We start from the raw sequence: 15,042 nt of genomic DNA, 5'->3' as shown, positions 1-15,042 counted from the left end.
CTGGCGTTATTTATACTGGCACATCTCCTTTCAGACAGAATCCGCACGACTAACAGAGTGCGCATTGACTAGTCTTATGTACGGGTATGGGCTACACTGCAATTGAAGGGGCAGTTCTGGCGTGAAGGAGTTTGCGATGACGGCGGAGTTCTTGTTTTTGTTGCCTGTTCTTTTGATCATTTTTCCCCCCTTCTTTATTTCCGTACTTATGCTCTTAAGAGTTCGTGTGGTTTGGTATGCACATATCTCACAGTGTCATGATGTCATGCTACGACCCTGTCAGCATACGGCAAAATTTGTTGGGATCATATACATGCTCCAAGGAGACTCTGAGATCCATCTTCGACCGGGTCTTGTGTGCGTTAGTACCCGAAGCTGATGCCTGGTCCCGAGAATTAGCCCTGAAAAGATGAAGAAATGAAGTAATGGCTCGTGGCAGCTAATAAACAGCATTCACCTCGCGTCCAAAGAATTCTCTTTTTGGTTTTCTTCACACTCAATTTATGGCCGTCCTAGTTGCCAGCGGTTCCTTAGCTTATAGTGGCATATCAGGTCTGCAAATGGGTAATGCTTTGTCTTTCAGGGTTGTTATTTCTCTTCTAGTAACTTGGGTAGTGTCATCGGCCTTGCATGGCTGTCTAGAGAGCACTCACAGTATATGTGAGATGAACTCTGAGCTATTCAAAAAATAATGTCCTCCAAAACTGGGAGAATCATGCCCGCACCTCTACAAACATATAAGCCGAATATATATAGCTGACATGGTTCTTTATGACATGATGGACAATAGAGATGCCTTGCTGTATGAAATCATCAAGCGAGCCCTGATTGACTCGCGCAAACGGAGCTTTCAAGGATGGTATTATCATAGATATCCCAGTCCCTCTCCACCAATAGCTTCGAGATCAGCCCTGATCTCCCACTCATGCGCCCCAACCCGGGCAGCAATTTCCATCTTGCGTTGTTGTCCCATATCCAGCCATTGATACAGCAGATTCCCATCAAGCATGCCTCTCCCTGCCGTTCCGTCACTCTCAACAGCTCGATAAGCTCGAGGATTCAGGCCGCACGGGTGCTCCAAGGAATTTGTCAATTGGGATTGCAAGGCTGATAGCCGGCGATATGACTCTTCGGAAACAGACGTGACAATGCCAACCGAACCACTCTGAGAGGTAATGAGTACTTGCTGGGATACGGTTTGGGAATCTATTTCCATCGAATCTGGGCCGGCCATTGCTTTCTCTGAGGAGACCATCGTACGTGGCAACAGAGTCATTGTTGTGGCAAAATGACCCATATGAAACTTGCTGCGGGCCAGCAATCGATCACCGTTAGAAGATTTCGGATCTATTCGAAATCAGTGTTTACTTTTCCCCTAAGGCTCCATCGATGTCACAAGATCTCACCTTCTGGGTCATACTGCAAGACATGAAGGTTGCAATCACTGTCAGCTACCAGAATGAACAGCTTGTCGCCATCAGGAAGAAAATCGGCAGCAACCACTTCAAGATACCCTTGGTCTTTGCCAAAGAGGCTCATCTTGTATGGTTCCTCCTAAACCACCCGTTAGCTTGACTGATTCGCTTGTATGTGTGGATGTAGGGGATCATACCGAGTAGCCCGCGAACCAAAGTCCTTTGACAGCATCCCCCATTATACACATTCCAGTACCTTTGAGCTCTTTCACCACGTTGACATAACACTGCATATCCATGAAAGCAACAGGGAGCAGACTGCCATCCTCCTTCAGCCCTCTAACCATGCACTTTTGCCCTTGCGCAGCAATTAGAAATCCTTGACCGCCAACCTGTGATAGCGCAGTCACGGCGCCTTTGACCAACTCCTTGCCTATAAGTTTCAGTTTGCGGTTGGTCTCTGGTTTCTCCGGGTCCGGAACCACTTTGATCACTTCGAAGACGTAAATACAGCCACGAGACGGGATGTCTTCACCCCGAGCAAATGCTGTTCCGACAACGATCATATTCCTGCGCTCGTGAGTGTTTTCGGAAACTTCAAGGTCCATATTTTTTACCGCCATTACATATTCAGCGGGACCTAGTGAGTAGCTTCACGAAGAGAAAGGTGTAAGTACTGGAAAACTGATTTGCAAGTGGGTTTAGGTCCACACCTATCGATAACCGTCCATGTTCTCGGACTTACGACTTTGAGAGAGCATTGGCGAAGCTCAGGGAGGAATGAAATTACTAGACCTGTCAACATGCGCATATATGTAACGACGAAAGTCATACCTTCGTTTCGCCAGTCCGGGTGTAATTCATCATCCTCAGGCAACTTGAAATCTGCGCTATGACTGGTACCTAATACGTACGTTTCGGAGGACGTAGCATAGACCAAATGATCTACTTGCTCCCCGATATCGATTTTTCTCAACGCCCATGTATAATCATATAGGGTCTCTGATGGGAACCGACAGATGCGAAGCACGTCCTAGGAATTGATTCAGCATGTGCAAAATGAAGGTGGGGAAGTGGCAAAAACCTTTGAGTCCACATATATGAAGCCTTTGTCAAGCGAAGGGCTGGCTAAGCTGAAAATGCTCAGGCTCCGCACAAACTCTCCTCTCAAACGAAAAACGTGGGGGCAGCTTTTGGCCGTTTTGAGAACGAAGCTTGCAGACGGTCCAGGCATAAATACGGCACTAAAATCCGAAATATTCGGCAAAATGCGCAGTGACCTGGACCTTGATAGCTCCTCGTTGGACTGCATTTCCTTCTCTGAAGTAGTAGCTCTTGGCAAGGTATGATTGGCTTCTTTGACGAAGCTCAAGCGTGTATGACCTTCCCCCTTGATAGAGGACGCAAATGCCTTATATACAACAAGGTCATCACTTTCAGTGCGTAACTGCCTAGAACATCAGTACGTGGTCTTAACTCAGGGGCCAAGGAAGGTGAAGTGAAAGGACCTGGTGGCGTACAATTAGGTGAGGTGAAGGATTCCAGGATTCGCCGAGATCTGCAATAACCGCTTCAGATAAGACCTCCCGCGTAGTAGAGCGCTTGGGGAGCTCCGTCGATAGTATTGGTGGTAAGCAGTCAATACCCTCGATAACTGACATGAGTTGCTGATCAGGCAGTCGATAAATCTAACGTTTGTCAGCATTGGCAAACCTAAGGAAGATGCTGTTGTGACTGAAGTCACAATATCTTACGTAAAGTCTGCAATCGATGCTAAGTAGGAAGAGGAACAATTCGCAGTGAGTCCTCTGCTTCGAAATAGGCCCCGTAGACGAGAAAATCTCAGCTTTGTCCCAATATAAGCAACAAGAGCGCCATTTGCCCGCCCTCGCAGAGTCGTTTAATTCCACTTCATCAAGGTCTCCACTATCATCTGCTTGAAGAAGCATTAATGTTGAATCATCTCGGAGGATAGCTATGTATGGGTCAGCCAGGCTGGCGCTAACTGCCATGCGCTCATCGCTGGTGTCTTCGTCCCAGACCGGGTAGATTTGAGCCAGGCCCAAGTCTGTCATTGTTAGTTTCCTTAGATGCTCCTTATTCTTCAGGGCTAGAGGCTCACCAATATCGTAGCTTCGGACCTCGTTCCTGAGGACCTGAACAACTCGCCTTTTGCACGACAGCGTCCCAATCTCTATGGTCACATCATTGTTCGGATTAAACTCAGGAGCTTTGAAAGGTTTCAAGTCTTGTGTGTCCGCAATGAAAACTTCTGACTGTTCCTTGTCGGGGGCTTCAGGCTTCGACAGTATAACATATTGGCGGTATTCTTGATTAATTTGCTGCCCATCAGGGACCGATGGTGTACCGCTTCCAAGAGCTACAACTGCTGTCCAAACCCCTTTGACAGACTGAGCGTCAAAAGAAGCTGCAACGTCCGGTTCGATTTCGCGCTTCATCAATACCAACCCACCATTTCTGCCCGAGCCTTGAGCAGCTACTAATTCAAGCTCGGAGGAAGCATTCTCAATGAGGCGACCTGTGTCTTCAACAGTCGAAGCAGGCTTTCCTAGCGTTATATCTCTCAGTGGGCCGATATTAGGTAGTCTGTCGAGTACCTGAAATTTATACATCCCGACTCCAGACTTTTCAGCGGATGGACGACGACCAAGAGCTTGTGTTTCAGGCTCTGCAGTATAGAGGTCGTCTTCATAAACGTCCTCTTCACTCTGACTATCGTCTAAGGCTTCTTCACGATCTTCTGCAACATTACTCATTCTTGGACGAGGTTTTCTTGAATTTGAGGACAAGGAGGACCAGCCGAGAAGGACGGAATCTGCACCCTCGCTGCCAAAAAAGACTCTGCCACTTCCAAGAAAAGCTGAGGATGATGCAGCACTTTTCATGATAGCCCCCCCAGCCTGTGCAGGTAGAGGGCGAAGCGAGATGCCTGACACTGACCTTCCGTCCAATTGGAAATGGACGACCACCATATTCCCCGACGAAAGAACAAGAAGCAAATCCCCGGTGCTGTCAGAAAGATGCTCCACAACGCACCCTTCTAGCCGAAGTGCGAGGTCTGACTGATCAACCATGGAGAATGCTGAGACTTGTCTGGCGAACTCATTGACTCCAACCGCATTAGTTTTGCCTGCCTGATCGACGTGCACTAATTCATTGGACCCGATAAGTAACGCGCCTCCAACTGGAGGCGGAAGGGCAACCACCTTGAACAAGTCGCTAGGCAATTTTGGTACCGAAAGTAAAGTCGTGGAAGCTCGCTGTTCCAAATCTAGTGTAAACACAGTGTAAAAGATAGAATCTTTTCTTTCAGGGAGCAAAGCATGTGAAGTAGCGATCTGCGAGTACAGGATGCCGAAAGTCGGCTCCCTATATTCATATAAGAAGGCAAGACTGATAGGGTGCAGTATAGAGGGATCCAATGCAGTTAAGGGCAGCACAAAGGACGAAGCATATGGGGTCTGATAAACGGTGCGATCTTTGTCCTTCAAATCATTGCCAACGTGATCCGACACTTGACTGAGACCGTCTTGATGAAGATCGAATTCGTAGTCGTCCATGGCTAGGTCATCTCCTGGTTGATGAAAGGGTAAAATCGCAAGATTTCGAATCCCAAAGTTGAAGACTGCGCATCTACTGCTCGGATCCACACTCAGGATACTGCCACAACTGCTCAGATCGGGTACCCATGGACTACGGGTTAGATCATCCCGCTCATAGTAATGGATTGAAATAGTTGAGATCCCACGACGCTCTGGGTCCCATTCCACCAAGCTAAGTTTGGCATTTCGAAAAGCAAGTAAAAGAGCTTCACCACCGCTCTTAGGATTCAAAATTTTGACCCGACAGATGTCGACTACTGTTCCAGGAAGCGGATATTCTCGCTCCAGGACGAGCTTCGTCGTCTCTAACTGGTCTGGCCGCGCTGACTTACCCTCAATAGTTCCACCTCTCGGGTGATGTTGAACCTTGAGCAAGGAGAAGATTTGGAGAATAGAGGTCTTCACCACGACCAGATTATCCGCTGTTGCTGAGATAAATGGAATTGCCAGGGCATGAGTTACCCCGGAAGGGGGTAACAATTCTGTATAGCACTGCATATTTGTGTGGCTGATTGCTATGGTTTTCCCTGCTAGAAACCTTTATCAACCTAAAATTGTCCAGGAAGGATCAAGAAGACTATACATTGCAAAAGTCAAGGGCAAGAATTGGGATTTAGAGAATGAATGAAGGGTGGCCATAGGCTGATAATCTATATAACTAAGTCTGTGTCGATTATTTTGCTAACCCTGCGGATCTGACACGTGACCTGTCGGGCTTGTTATGTTGATGATGTAATTGATAATATCCATGCCCCTGTAGAGTTGTGTACTCAGTACACCATGATGGCTCACCGTTGTTAGCACCTTTATCACAATCGCTGATCAAAGAACTTCTGAAATATAGTGCGTTCTTACTCTACAGAGCCTATGGACTATCTATTTTGCTAACGCTAACATATATGGCAGCATCGTCACCCTTTAGCTTAGTTGGATTTCTTGAAGGCTTTGCAGATATGCCACAATGCCTCTCCCACGGATCTCCCTGATTTGGTTTGCGTATCTAATAGTGATAATTGGCTTAGTTGTTGTTGCCTCGATCTTTATACATGTATATCAGACACCTCGGGATCGATCCTCATTTGTGACCTTTATGTGCGTCTTTTCCATTGCCGCTCTTCTTGCGACTGTAATGTTACTACCTGTTGATGTCGCTTTGGTTTCGTCAACGACATCATCCGCTCTGGGTCAGCGAAAAGAGTGGGCCACCCAAGAAGAGGTGGATAAAATTACCTACTCCTTAACAGTTGTTTATTACTCGCTATACTTCCTGGATGCTCTGCTCTGCCTTGTTGGAATCCCTTTTGCCTACTTCTGGCACGAGGAATATGATGAAGTAGCCGTCGAGACGGGCGATCAGACAGCCTGCAAGCGGTTTTGGGCTTCTACCAAATACACCCTAGCTTTCGTTGCAGTAGTCATTGCGTTGGTTCTTGTCGGCTTCTTCGCTCCTATTTTGGAGAGTCAACCTGGGCACGATCTGGGGTATTGGCGAAGATTTTTGATCGAGAACCGTGAGTTTGATGACATTTTGGATGACGACTTTCTTCTCAAAACGCTCATGATGTCCTACAGGAGGTGAACATGCTTTTACATTTCTCCTCGGGTTCGTAACAACCATTGGCTCTTGTCTATATGTCTTCTATACGCCTTCAGGGCTAGCATTGCTTCCGGCGCTCCTTCTCAGAAAACCCCATTCTTTCGCAAACCAAACATTGGCAGGTTCTACAGCCATGCAACTGGATTTCAACCGTGAACGGCAACGCCAATTGGAAGGCCGCTGCGGGGGGAATTCGGCGCTTCTATCTCCAAAAGACCGAAGAGAATTGGATACTTTGGTGCGGGAGGAGAGGACTCTCATCCGCCGGCAGCGCTTGATCGAAGGTCGCCAAGAAGAAGACCAAAGCTGGCTTGTCACCATCTACTCCAAACTGAAGGCTATTCTCCGTCCATTCAGGCTTCTGGGCGGCTTCTGTCTATTCCTCGTTGGGCTTTCGACCTGGGTTTCATTGCTCATGACCGTTATTGATAAACTGACAAATTCGCCTTGCAAGCATCACTGTGGTTATGTACTCAGACGTACCAAGTTCAACCCTATCAGTTGGCTTCTTATTCAATCTTCCGGGGTTTTTCCAACTGACTATATCATTTTTGCGCTTATTATCTTCTTCTTCTTTTGGGGTTCGGTCGTCGGCGTCGTGGCAGTGGGCATTCGGTTTCTTTGGATACGAATTTTTCAAATTAGGAAAGGTCGCACGTCGCCCCAGGCCATGTTGCTGGCGACAGCCATGCTGACGTTGATAACCCTGGGCTTGAATTACTCGGTCGTCATGATGCTTGCGCCTCAGTACGCGACATTTGGACCACAAACTTTCTGCGACTTAGTCCCGAGGTCTTCGGAAGAGCAGCCGAATTGCTCAAACCACAGGCATTTGGTCAAGCCATGTTCAGAGAAGGGAGATAGCACAGCTGCAGATAAGAGCTGCACGCCCAGCGTCGCAAGCACCATTTTAAACCGGGTGGCGCTGAATTTTCCACTTTTTGGTGCCTTGCTGTTTTGGGCACACTTTCTTTTCCTTGGTATTTGGTAGACCTGTCACAAGGCACTATTGTGTCTTATGCTGCATGCTTGGAAGCTAACAATTGTGCGAAAAATAGGTATCTACTTAGTCATCCTCGTGGCTTCTGTCGTCCGCTCGCCGAGACTCGACGAACGCCAGCTGGATGAGGACGCCGAAGAGGCCGAGGAAGAAAGTCTCTTAGCAAGCACCGGAAGAAGTGGCAATCTTTCTACATGAGGGGGCGTCCCAACGCGTCCAGAGAGTCCGCTACTCCGAATAATGGAGGTTTATTTAGAAAAAATTATCCTGATTCAAGAGGTGATGACAAGGAAAAGACAGCGGATATGGTGATTCTCGCCAAATGATTATAGTCTTACTTCACGTGATTTATGGTTTACCACTCAGGTTCCCTCATTATGTTCCCCTTCGTGACAGTCGGAGTTTGCGAAATGCGGTCGTCGAGCCTTCGTATGGTAGCTTTCAAGTGGTCAGGTCTGAGCTCCGAGGAGCCTCTCTGGGCGGGTCCTTCAACTTAGTATACCTAAGGCTTTGGGGCATTGTTCAGCAGAGCGAGAGCATTTTCGAAAGCCTTCACGACGTCGGCATCTGCATGGCTATGTTAGCACGGCTTGGCTGGCGGCAGTTGTTGCAGTCTCGCACAATGTTTTCTCCTATTTTCTAAATCCTCTTCGGAGGTCTGCACATGCTGCGACTGGGTTTTAAATCTAGACATAGGTCAGCTGAACTGTCGCCGGGCTGTACGGGTACGGGCCGAGACCTTTTCAGCGCTCTGGTTTCATCACGAAGAACAGCAGACTGTGACCAGGCCGTAAAAATCTAGAGCAGCAATGTCAGAGAGATGGGTCATGGCTTAGAAAGGTACAAGGTACCTCAAGAAGCCTCAAAGATCGGGCTCGCAACTCTTCCTCAGTATCCCCATGTTGTTTCATAATATCTGAGTATATTTGTTGAAGTTTCGCCCAGTGGCATTGTGACAAGTCTTCTGCTAACTGCCGTCTGACTTGTGGAACACTATGATGCTCACCCAAACTTTTCTGCTGAGCTTGTCTGGATCCATGATCGCCGTAGTCAATAGATTGGGTTCCACCCAGTGAATCCATCGTTACATGCAGTGCCTTATCACGACACTTCTTTCCGAACGTGGTATAAATAGAGCGAGAGAGAGAAAGTCAAAAGTTGAACGAACGATTGATTGCTCGTAGGATCTAAATTTCAAACAGCTCGTTTTACCATGCTGTCACTCCTGCCTCAATAACAACGTGCTTCAGCATTGAACGGTTCGTGGGAATCACCAGCTCTGCCAGTGTAGCAAAGCAGAATGCGTTGCTGCCTGAGGTATCTAATATCAGTATTATCATGTGACGTCAACCTTCGAGGACATACCGCACCCTCCAACTTGGCCTGCTACAAGAGCGTTTGACTGCTGGGAGTCATGAAGCATCATTTTGTTGAGTCCATACACATTTCTGACACCTATGAGTTGCCTAGCAGGCAGATTGGAGATTCATAGACTAACAGGAGGGCGCAAGAATGTGAGCTATCTGCCGACGGCACGATAGCACAATAAACAGTACGTTTGAGATGAATTGTCCTATTTGCTCTCGAGTCTCAACCTCGCGCCTACGCTTTTACTGTCCCACGTGTGCCTGTAATCAACTATACACACTACGTATCGATAATGCCAAGGTTCTCCTGGAGAAGGAAACCTTAGGACGGCAGCTCGAGAAAGCTCTGCATCAGACATCTCCTACTCTCTCCCATCGTCGCTCTGAAGAATGCTCAACGCAGTTGCCGAATAAGGTGTCCAACCCTCAAAAGGTCTTGCAAATTATAAACGCAAAAGCCGAGTCTTCCATCAGGAGAAAACAGCTTGGCCTTCAGATCCAGCAACTGAAATCCGAGATTAAAGACAGGCAACTTGGCATTTCTCAGCGGAGGTTGACATTAGCACGACGACGTTCAGATGCCGAGTCTTCAAAGTTTCAGCTGGAAACTCGCGAGATAGCTATGCTATGTGGTGTTCAGAACACCATCAAAAGGACGGAGCATCTCTGGCATTCCTTGCACAGCAAGACAGCTGAGGCTCGGATCTTTCTTTGCCGGGAGGTTGCGAATCTATACAGCTTAAGGCAGTGGATAAAGCAAAATGGCAGTGAAATGAAGGAGACATACGTAATTGGTGGTGTCCCTATCATAGATCTCCGAAACCTGAACGGGAAGTCGCAAACCCTGCCCCTCCTCCTGGATATGCCAACACGAAATATTAATGCCCAAATAGGTGCCACTTCAGTCCAAATATCAACATCCTTCTCTAATATTGCTCATCTTCTAGTCCTCGTTTCACATTACTTATCTTTGAGGCTTCCGGCGGAGATTACCCTTCCTCATAGAGACCATCCCCTTCCCACGATTCATGCACCTATTGGGTCGTATACTTCACGGGACTCGATCTTGACAGCCACCTCAACGCAGCCCCATAACCCCCCTTCATTTACGACACACTCATTAGGCTTTCAGTCTAATCATCATCAACCTCGACCTCTCACTATCGATAGAAGTTTACCAAAGCTCGCAAGGGAAGACCCAAGGTCATACGTCCTTTTCCTAGAAGGAGCTACATTGTTGGCCTGGAACGTTTCCTGGCTATGTCGTACGCAAGGACTCAATATCGCATCAGACTCTTGGGAAGAGATTTGCGACATTGGGAAGAACATGTGGCAGCTACTTGTTGCTCCTCCGCTGGAAGCGGCAACTCTGATGAGAGCATTTGCTGGTCGAGAAACGCAACCTATGAAGCTCTCAAGAGACCCTCCTAGAACTTCTATCCAAAGGACCATATCGTTCCCCATGATGGGGCATTACTCACATGGCACCGTGCATTCATTCCTGGGTGCTTCAGAAGGCACGGAGTTCGTTAGGACGTGGAGATTGCCAATCCCGCTCAAGGTTGTCGACAAATTAAAATCAATGCTCCTGGGAGAGATGGCGAGCGCGGAATGGGAAGTTCTCGAGGAGAAAGAGTGGAACGATAGCGGGCAAAGTTCAACGAGAGCATCAGTCCAAGGGTCGCGGTCGCAGCCTGGAGACGATATAACGCCAGACAAGAATTACGTCGGTCATATGGCATCAGCAAGTGGTGTTCCCAATGAATTAGATAGCACCAGCCGTCCACGGGGAAGTAGTGGCTGGACTAAATTGAGAAATCGATAACCTGTTTGTGAGTGTATTTGTGAGCCTAATCATTACCCACTCAACGAGTTGCCCTGAATGAGGAGATATTGGATAGGAAAAAGCTTGAATGAAAGCAATTATTGTTGAAGAGGCATGATTTAAAGCTTGCAATATTGTTCACCAACGTAGCTCTAAATGCAGACGGACCGAAGCACCATTGAATGAATGCCTTTTCGAACTAAAAGAGAAGAAATAAAACCAACATTAACCAAGAGCATTGAATGATAAGTGAGTTTGCAGCAAACTCGAAGATCTAATGATTGATAAGATAACAAGCATCCACACCCGGATTATCCTTTCACCTTTCACTACTAATCCGAGCCGCATAATAATTGCTACGTACTCCATACAAAGACAGGTAGGACTTGCTCGTTTCATTTCTGGCTCGCAACTCCCGCCTTATTTATTGGTTTGACAATGGTCACTGTTCCTTAGCACACTCTTCCTGCTCTCTAGTGTCGCCACTCAAGCTTGGCAATTGAAGTACAGAGGCCTGATTGTCCTAATAGTGTGTCAACCTCACTCTGTTCGGGTCATGGCATTGATCAAATCTTAAGAAAGGCTCGGATCAAGATGGGCCAGCTTACGCAATGGCTACAATCTGAGATGGCAGCTTCTGGTAAGTATTTTCTAATTCATATATTTCATACTCATATCACTTATGGAGCTCATTTGCATTATTAACGATCCTCTGGTCGCTGAAACTTCGGTGTGGTAATGATTTTATCAACTAACACCCTGTCGTTGTTGCAGCCCTCAATCGAAGTAGCCCTCTACTCTCAGACTTACCTGATTCCGTTCTCCGGGCGGAGCTTATTCGGAGGAGCGAAATTCAGGGATCGACCAGCGATCGAGTAGCTTGTGGTTCGAAGGAGAAAGGCGCTTACAACACCCAAATACATGTGCTGGCATTGTTCCTTATCCTGGTTTTGAGCACATTAGGTATTGTTTACACCTGGGAACCTTTGGTACTGTCCCAGTTATGCTGATCATATATTAGCATGTTCATTTCCAGTTCTCGCACGTCGATTTCCGCGGCTACCGATACCGCGCCACTTTCTCTTTATCTCCAGGCACTTTGGAACGGGGGTTTTGATTGCCACAGCTTTCGTTCACTTGTTACCCACGGCATTTGTCTCTCTTACGGATCCTTGCCTTCCTCGGTTTTGGTCGGAGACCTATCGTGCAATGGCTGGATTTGTAGCCATGATATCGGTTTTCGTGGTTGTCGTCGTAGAGATGTTTTTCGCTACGAAAGGTGCTGGTCATGTTCATGGCAGCGAGTATGATCACCTGATTGGCAGCGTTGGGCGGGGATCTAGCGAGTCTATTCGTGATGACGCAAACTATCTGAGGCTTCGCCGTCATCACTCGACAGAGAACCTGCGCCTTGATCTCATTCAACCGAATAGTTACCCCGATGGAGCGCTGGAGCACTCCTGTTCATTGTCCCGGGTGTCAACAGATCGTGTCGAACAAGGACGGTCTGAGACAATGAACCCTTACAGTGAAAGCGGTGACACTGGCTTTGGGGACATCGATTCTCTGGACAATCACAGTGATTCTCAAGTCTCTGACTCGCATCCTCGCTATCTACAATCCCAACAACGTGATATGCATCAAAAACCGAGTCCTGTGTTACCAATGCAAAGCCCGCAGCGCCAGTTGCTGCAATGTCTTCTCCTCGAGGCTGGTATCCTCTTCCACAGTATCTTTATCGGCATGGCACTCAGTGTCGCCACAGGGACGTCATTTATTGTCCTTCTCGTGGCTATCTGCTTTCACCAAACTTTCGAAGGTTTCGCCCTTGGATCGCGTATTGCATCTTTGATACCAGATCTTTTTTCACCGTCGTCGCCCAAGCCATGGCTTATGTCCCTTGCGTACGGAACTACAACACCTGTTGGACAAGCTATCGGCCTAGTTTTGCACAATCTCTATGACCCTGCAAGCACCACGGGTCTGCTCATGGTTGGCATCACCAATGCAATCAGCAGCGGGTTATTACTCTTCGCAGGGCTTGTAGAACTTTTAGCGGAGGACTTTCTAAGTGAGTCTAGCTATGCGACACTCAGGGGTCGGCGGCGTGTTGAGGCCTGTATAGCCGTCGCGAGCGGGGCTTTGCTGATGGCGTTCGTTGGCGCCTTTGCCTAGATTTTGTCTGAATCTGTATTATATCTTTTTTTGTAGATATTGATTGATATATGGCGTAGACTGGGTACAGCTGCTAGCCGTCATGTGTGATACATTCCGTAGACTTGGTTTTTACATTTTCATATGACTTTCTCCAGCTTTATGTAAGTGTCCAAAGGCTCGAGTCAAATGCTCTCTAAACATCAATGCGGAGTCAGAACCGAGGGCTTCGTGTGAATGGTTTAAGATGTTCATCATGCTACTTTTCGTCAAAAAAAGAGCTCATATTGGGTAAAAGCACGCATGCCTTGACACGATCAATTACCTTGAGGGATCACACTTCACCGAAAGATGGCGTGAACCACATCACTCTAAGCTCAGGTATAATCAGCAAAACTAGTCTAGTAGACATTTCTAGTCATTTCCTGAACAACCACGGCATACGTATATTCCGGCACAGAGAGTAGCGACTGAAGCTGATCGTTCATGAGCTAGGGGATATAAACGTTTTCAGGCAAACGATCCTAGGACCACAGATCATGTGCACGCTATGATATATGCAGTCGACACATATGGATATGGTCAAAATCCATCTAAAGTAGCTCGACCACCAGAGCACTAGCTCCACCGCCACCGTTACAGATGCCAGCACAGCCAAATTTTCCTTTCTTGGCCTTCAAGACACCGAGCAAGGTGGTTAGAATACGGGCACCACTAGCACCGATAGGGTGGCCGATAGCGACTGCTCCACCATGTAGGTTAACCTTTTCCTCGGAAATGCCAAGTAACTTCATATTGGCGAGAGCGACAACGCTAAAAGCCTCGTTGATCTCGAAAGCATCAATGGCATCCTGGCTCACACCTGCGTGTTTGAGCGCTTTCGGAATTGCAAGAGCAGGAGCAGTCGTGAATTTGCTGGGTTGTTGGGCAGCGTCTCCCCATCCAAGGATCTTCGCAACCGGCTTCAAATTGAGTTCCTTCAACTTAGCCTCTGAAACAAGGACAACAGCAGCAGCGCCATCGTTGAGGGGAGAAGAGTTAGGCGCCGTCACTGTTCCAGAACCAGGTATAAACGCAGGCTTGATGGCTCGAAGTTTCTCTGGGTTGAGCTACGGACTCAATGATCAGTCTGACAGGAACGCAACGCGTTGGATGGAGGTGCTCACATTCTTCGGTTCTTCGTCTTGCGTTACAGTCACACCTGGTTTTCCCCTAAATCCAGGAAGCTGGACAGGGGCAATCTCTTCGTCGAAAAGACCAGCCTTCTGGGCTGCCTGAGCTTTTTCATAGGTGCGGATAGCATAATCATCCTGTTGTTCCCTGCTAAAACCATGATCCTGGGCACACTCCTCCGCTTGTAGACCCATGAGTTCCTGCTTGCCCGCGTCAGTCAAGCCGTCCTTCATGATGCCATCCACCAGACTCTGATGGCCGTATTTAGCACCAGTACGCAGATTTGGGAGATAGTGTGGTGCGTTCGACATCGATTCCGCACCGCCAGCCACAACAACATCGGCATTTCCGGTCATGATAGTTTGGGCACCGAGGATGATCGCCTTCAACCCGGACGCGCAAACCTTGTTGACAGTGGTACAAACGGTCGACTCTTCAAGCCCAGCACCAAGCGCACACTGCCTAGCGGGATTCTGTCCGACACTATAAATGACATTAATACCCGCTTTTGTTAGACTCAGAACGCTCACACAGGGCTCGGCTCACTTTGCAGAAATGACATTACCGAAGAAGACCTCCTGGACGTCCGAAGGCTTAAGTCCGTCAACTTTGGCAAGAGCAGCTGTTTTCTACCATTAGAAAGATCGAACCCATTGCCCATTGCGAAAAGGCCCTATGAACTTATAACATACCCTTGATGGCATGGGAACCAAGCTGTGGGGCAGTCAAGCTTGAGAGCGAACTATGCCGATGAGACAAAGGTCAACCTCACTCTTCAAGTAAAACAAATCACGAACTATGAAGTCCTACCCCAAGAAAGATCCCACCGGAGTTCGGGCGGAGGAAACAATATAGACAGCTGGAAGCGAAGACATAGTCGTTTGTTCT

General features: G+C 47.8%; 5 protein-coding genes across 5 annotated transcripts; 3 read left to right on the top strand and 2 right to left on the bottom strand.

Moving 5' to 3' along the window:
* Window positions 1-865: 865 nt before the first annotated feature.
* Window positions 866-5,536, bottom strand: Aud_009060 (cleavage/polyadenylation factor CFT1; the record flags this gene model as incomplete). Its single annotated transcript, XM_043293923.1, has 9 exons — window positions 866-1,347; window positions 1,407-1,554; window positions 1,613-2,066; window positions 2,129-2,204; window positions 2,250-2,448; window positions 2,500-2,862; window positions 2,936-3,103; window positions 3,170-3,483; window positions 3,538-5,536. 9 exons carry the CDS (start codon window positions 5,534-5,536, stop codon window positions 866-868), a joined length of 4,203 nt encoding a protein of 1,400 aa, XP_043149858.1.
* Window positions 5,537-5,999: 463 nt separating this feature from the next.
* Aud_009059 (putative LMBR1 domain protein) lies at window positions 6,000-7,833 on the top strand (the record flags this gene model as incomplete). The annotated part of the gene is made up of 3 exons (XM_043293922.1): window positions 6,000-6,549; window positions 6,611-7,615; window positions 7,694-7,833. The coding sequence occupies 3 exons, from the start codon at window positions 6,000-6,002 to the stop codon at window positions 7,831-7,833; spliced, it is 1,695 nt and encodes a 564-aa protein (XP_043149857.1).
* Window positions 7,834-9,198: 1,365 nt separating this feature from the next.
* On the top strand, window positions 9,199-10,827 carry Aud_009058 (Atg14 domain-containing protein; the record flags this gene model as incomplete). The annotated part of the gene is made up of 1 exon (XM_043293921.1): window positions 9,199-10,827. The coding sequence occupies one exon, from the start codon at window positions 9,199-9,201 to the stop codon at window positions 10,825-10,827; it is 1,629 nt and encodes a 542-aa protein (XP_043149856.1).
* A 594-nt stretch (window positions 10,828-11,421) lies between these two features.
* Aud_009057 (putative ZIP family zinc transporter) lies at window positions 11,422-13,002 on the top strand (the record flags this gene model as incomplete). Its single annotated transcript, XM_043293920.1, has 3 exons — window positions 11,422-11,467; window positions 11,602-11,790; window positions 11,849-13,002. 3 exons carry the CDS (start codon window positions 11,422-11,424, stop codon window positions 13,000-13,002), a joined length of 1,389 nt encoding a protein of 462 aa, XP_043149855.1.
* A 572-nt stretch (window positions 13,003-13,574) lies between these two features.
* erg10B (acetyl-CoA C-acetyltransferase) lies at window positions 13,575-15,029 on the bottom strand (the record flags this gene model as incomplete). The annotated part of the gene is made up of 5 exons (XM_043293919.1): window positions 13,575-14,090; window positions 14,148-14,637; window positions 14,701-14,776; window positions 14,847-14,896; window positions 14,965-15,029. The coding sequence occupies 5 exons, from the start codon at window positions 15,027-15,029 to the stop codon at window positions 13,575-13,577; spliced, it is 1,197 nt and encodes a 398-aa protein (XP_043149854.1).
* Between the last annotated feature and the right edge of the window lie 13 nt (window positions 15,030-15,042).

Source organism: Aspergillus udagawae (genome assembly GCF_001078395.1).
Source record: "Aspergillus udagawae IFM 46973 DNA, scaffold_7, whole genome shotgun sequence".
NCBI lineage: Eukaryota > Fungi > Ascomycota > Eurotiomycetes > Eurotiales > Aspergillaceae > Aspergillus > Aspergillus udagawae.
This window is presented reverse-complemented; position numbering and strand designations above follow the sequence as displayed.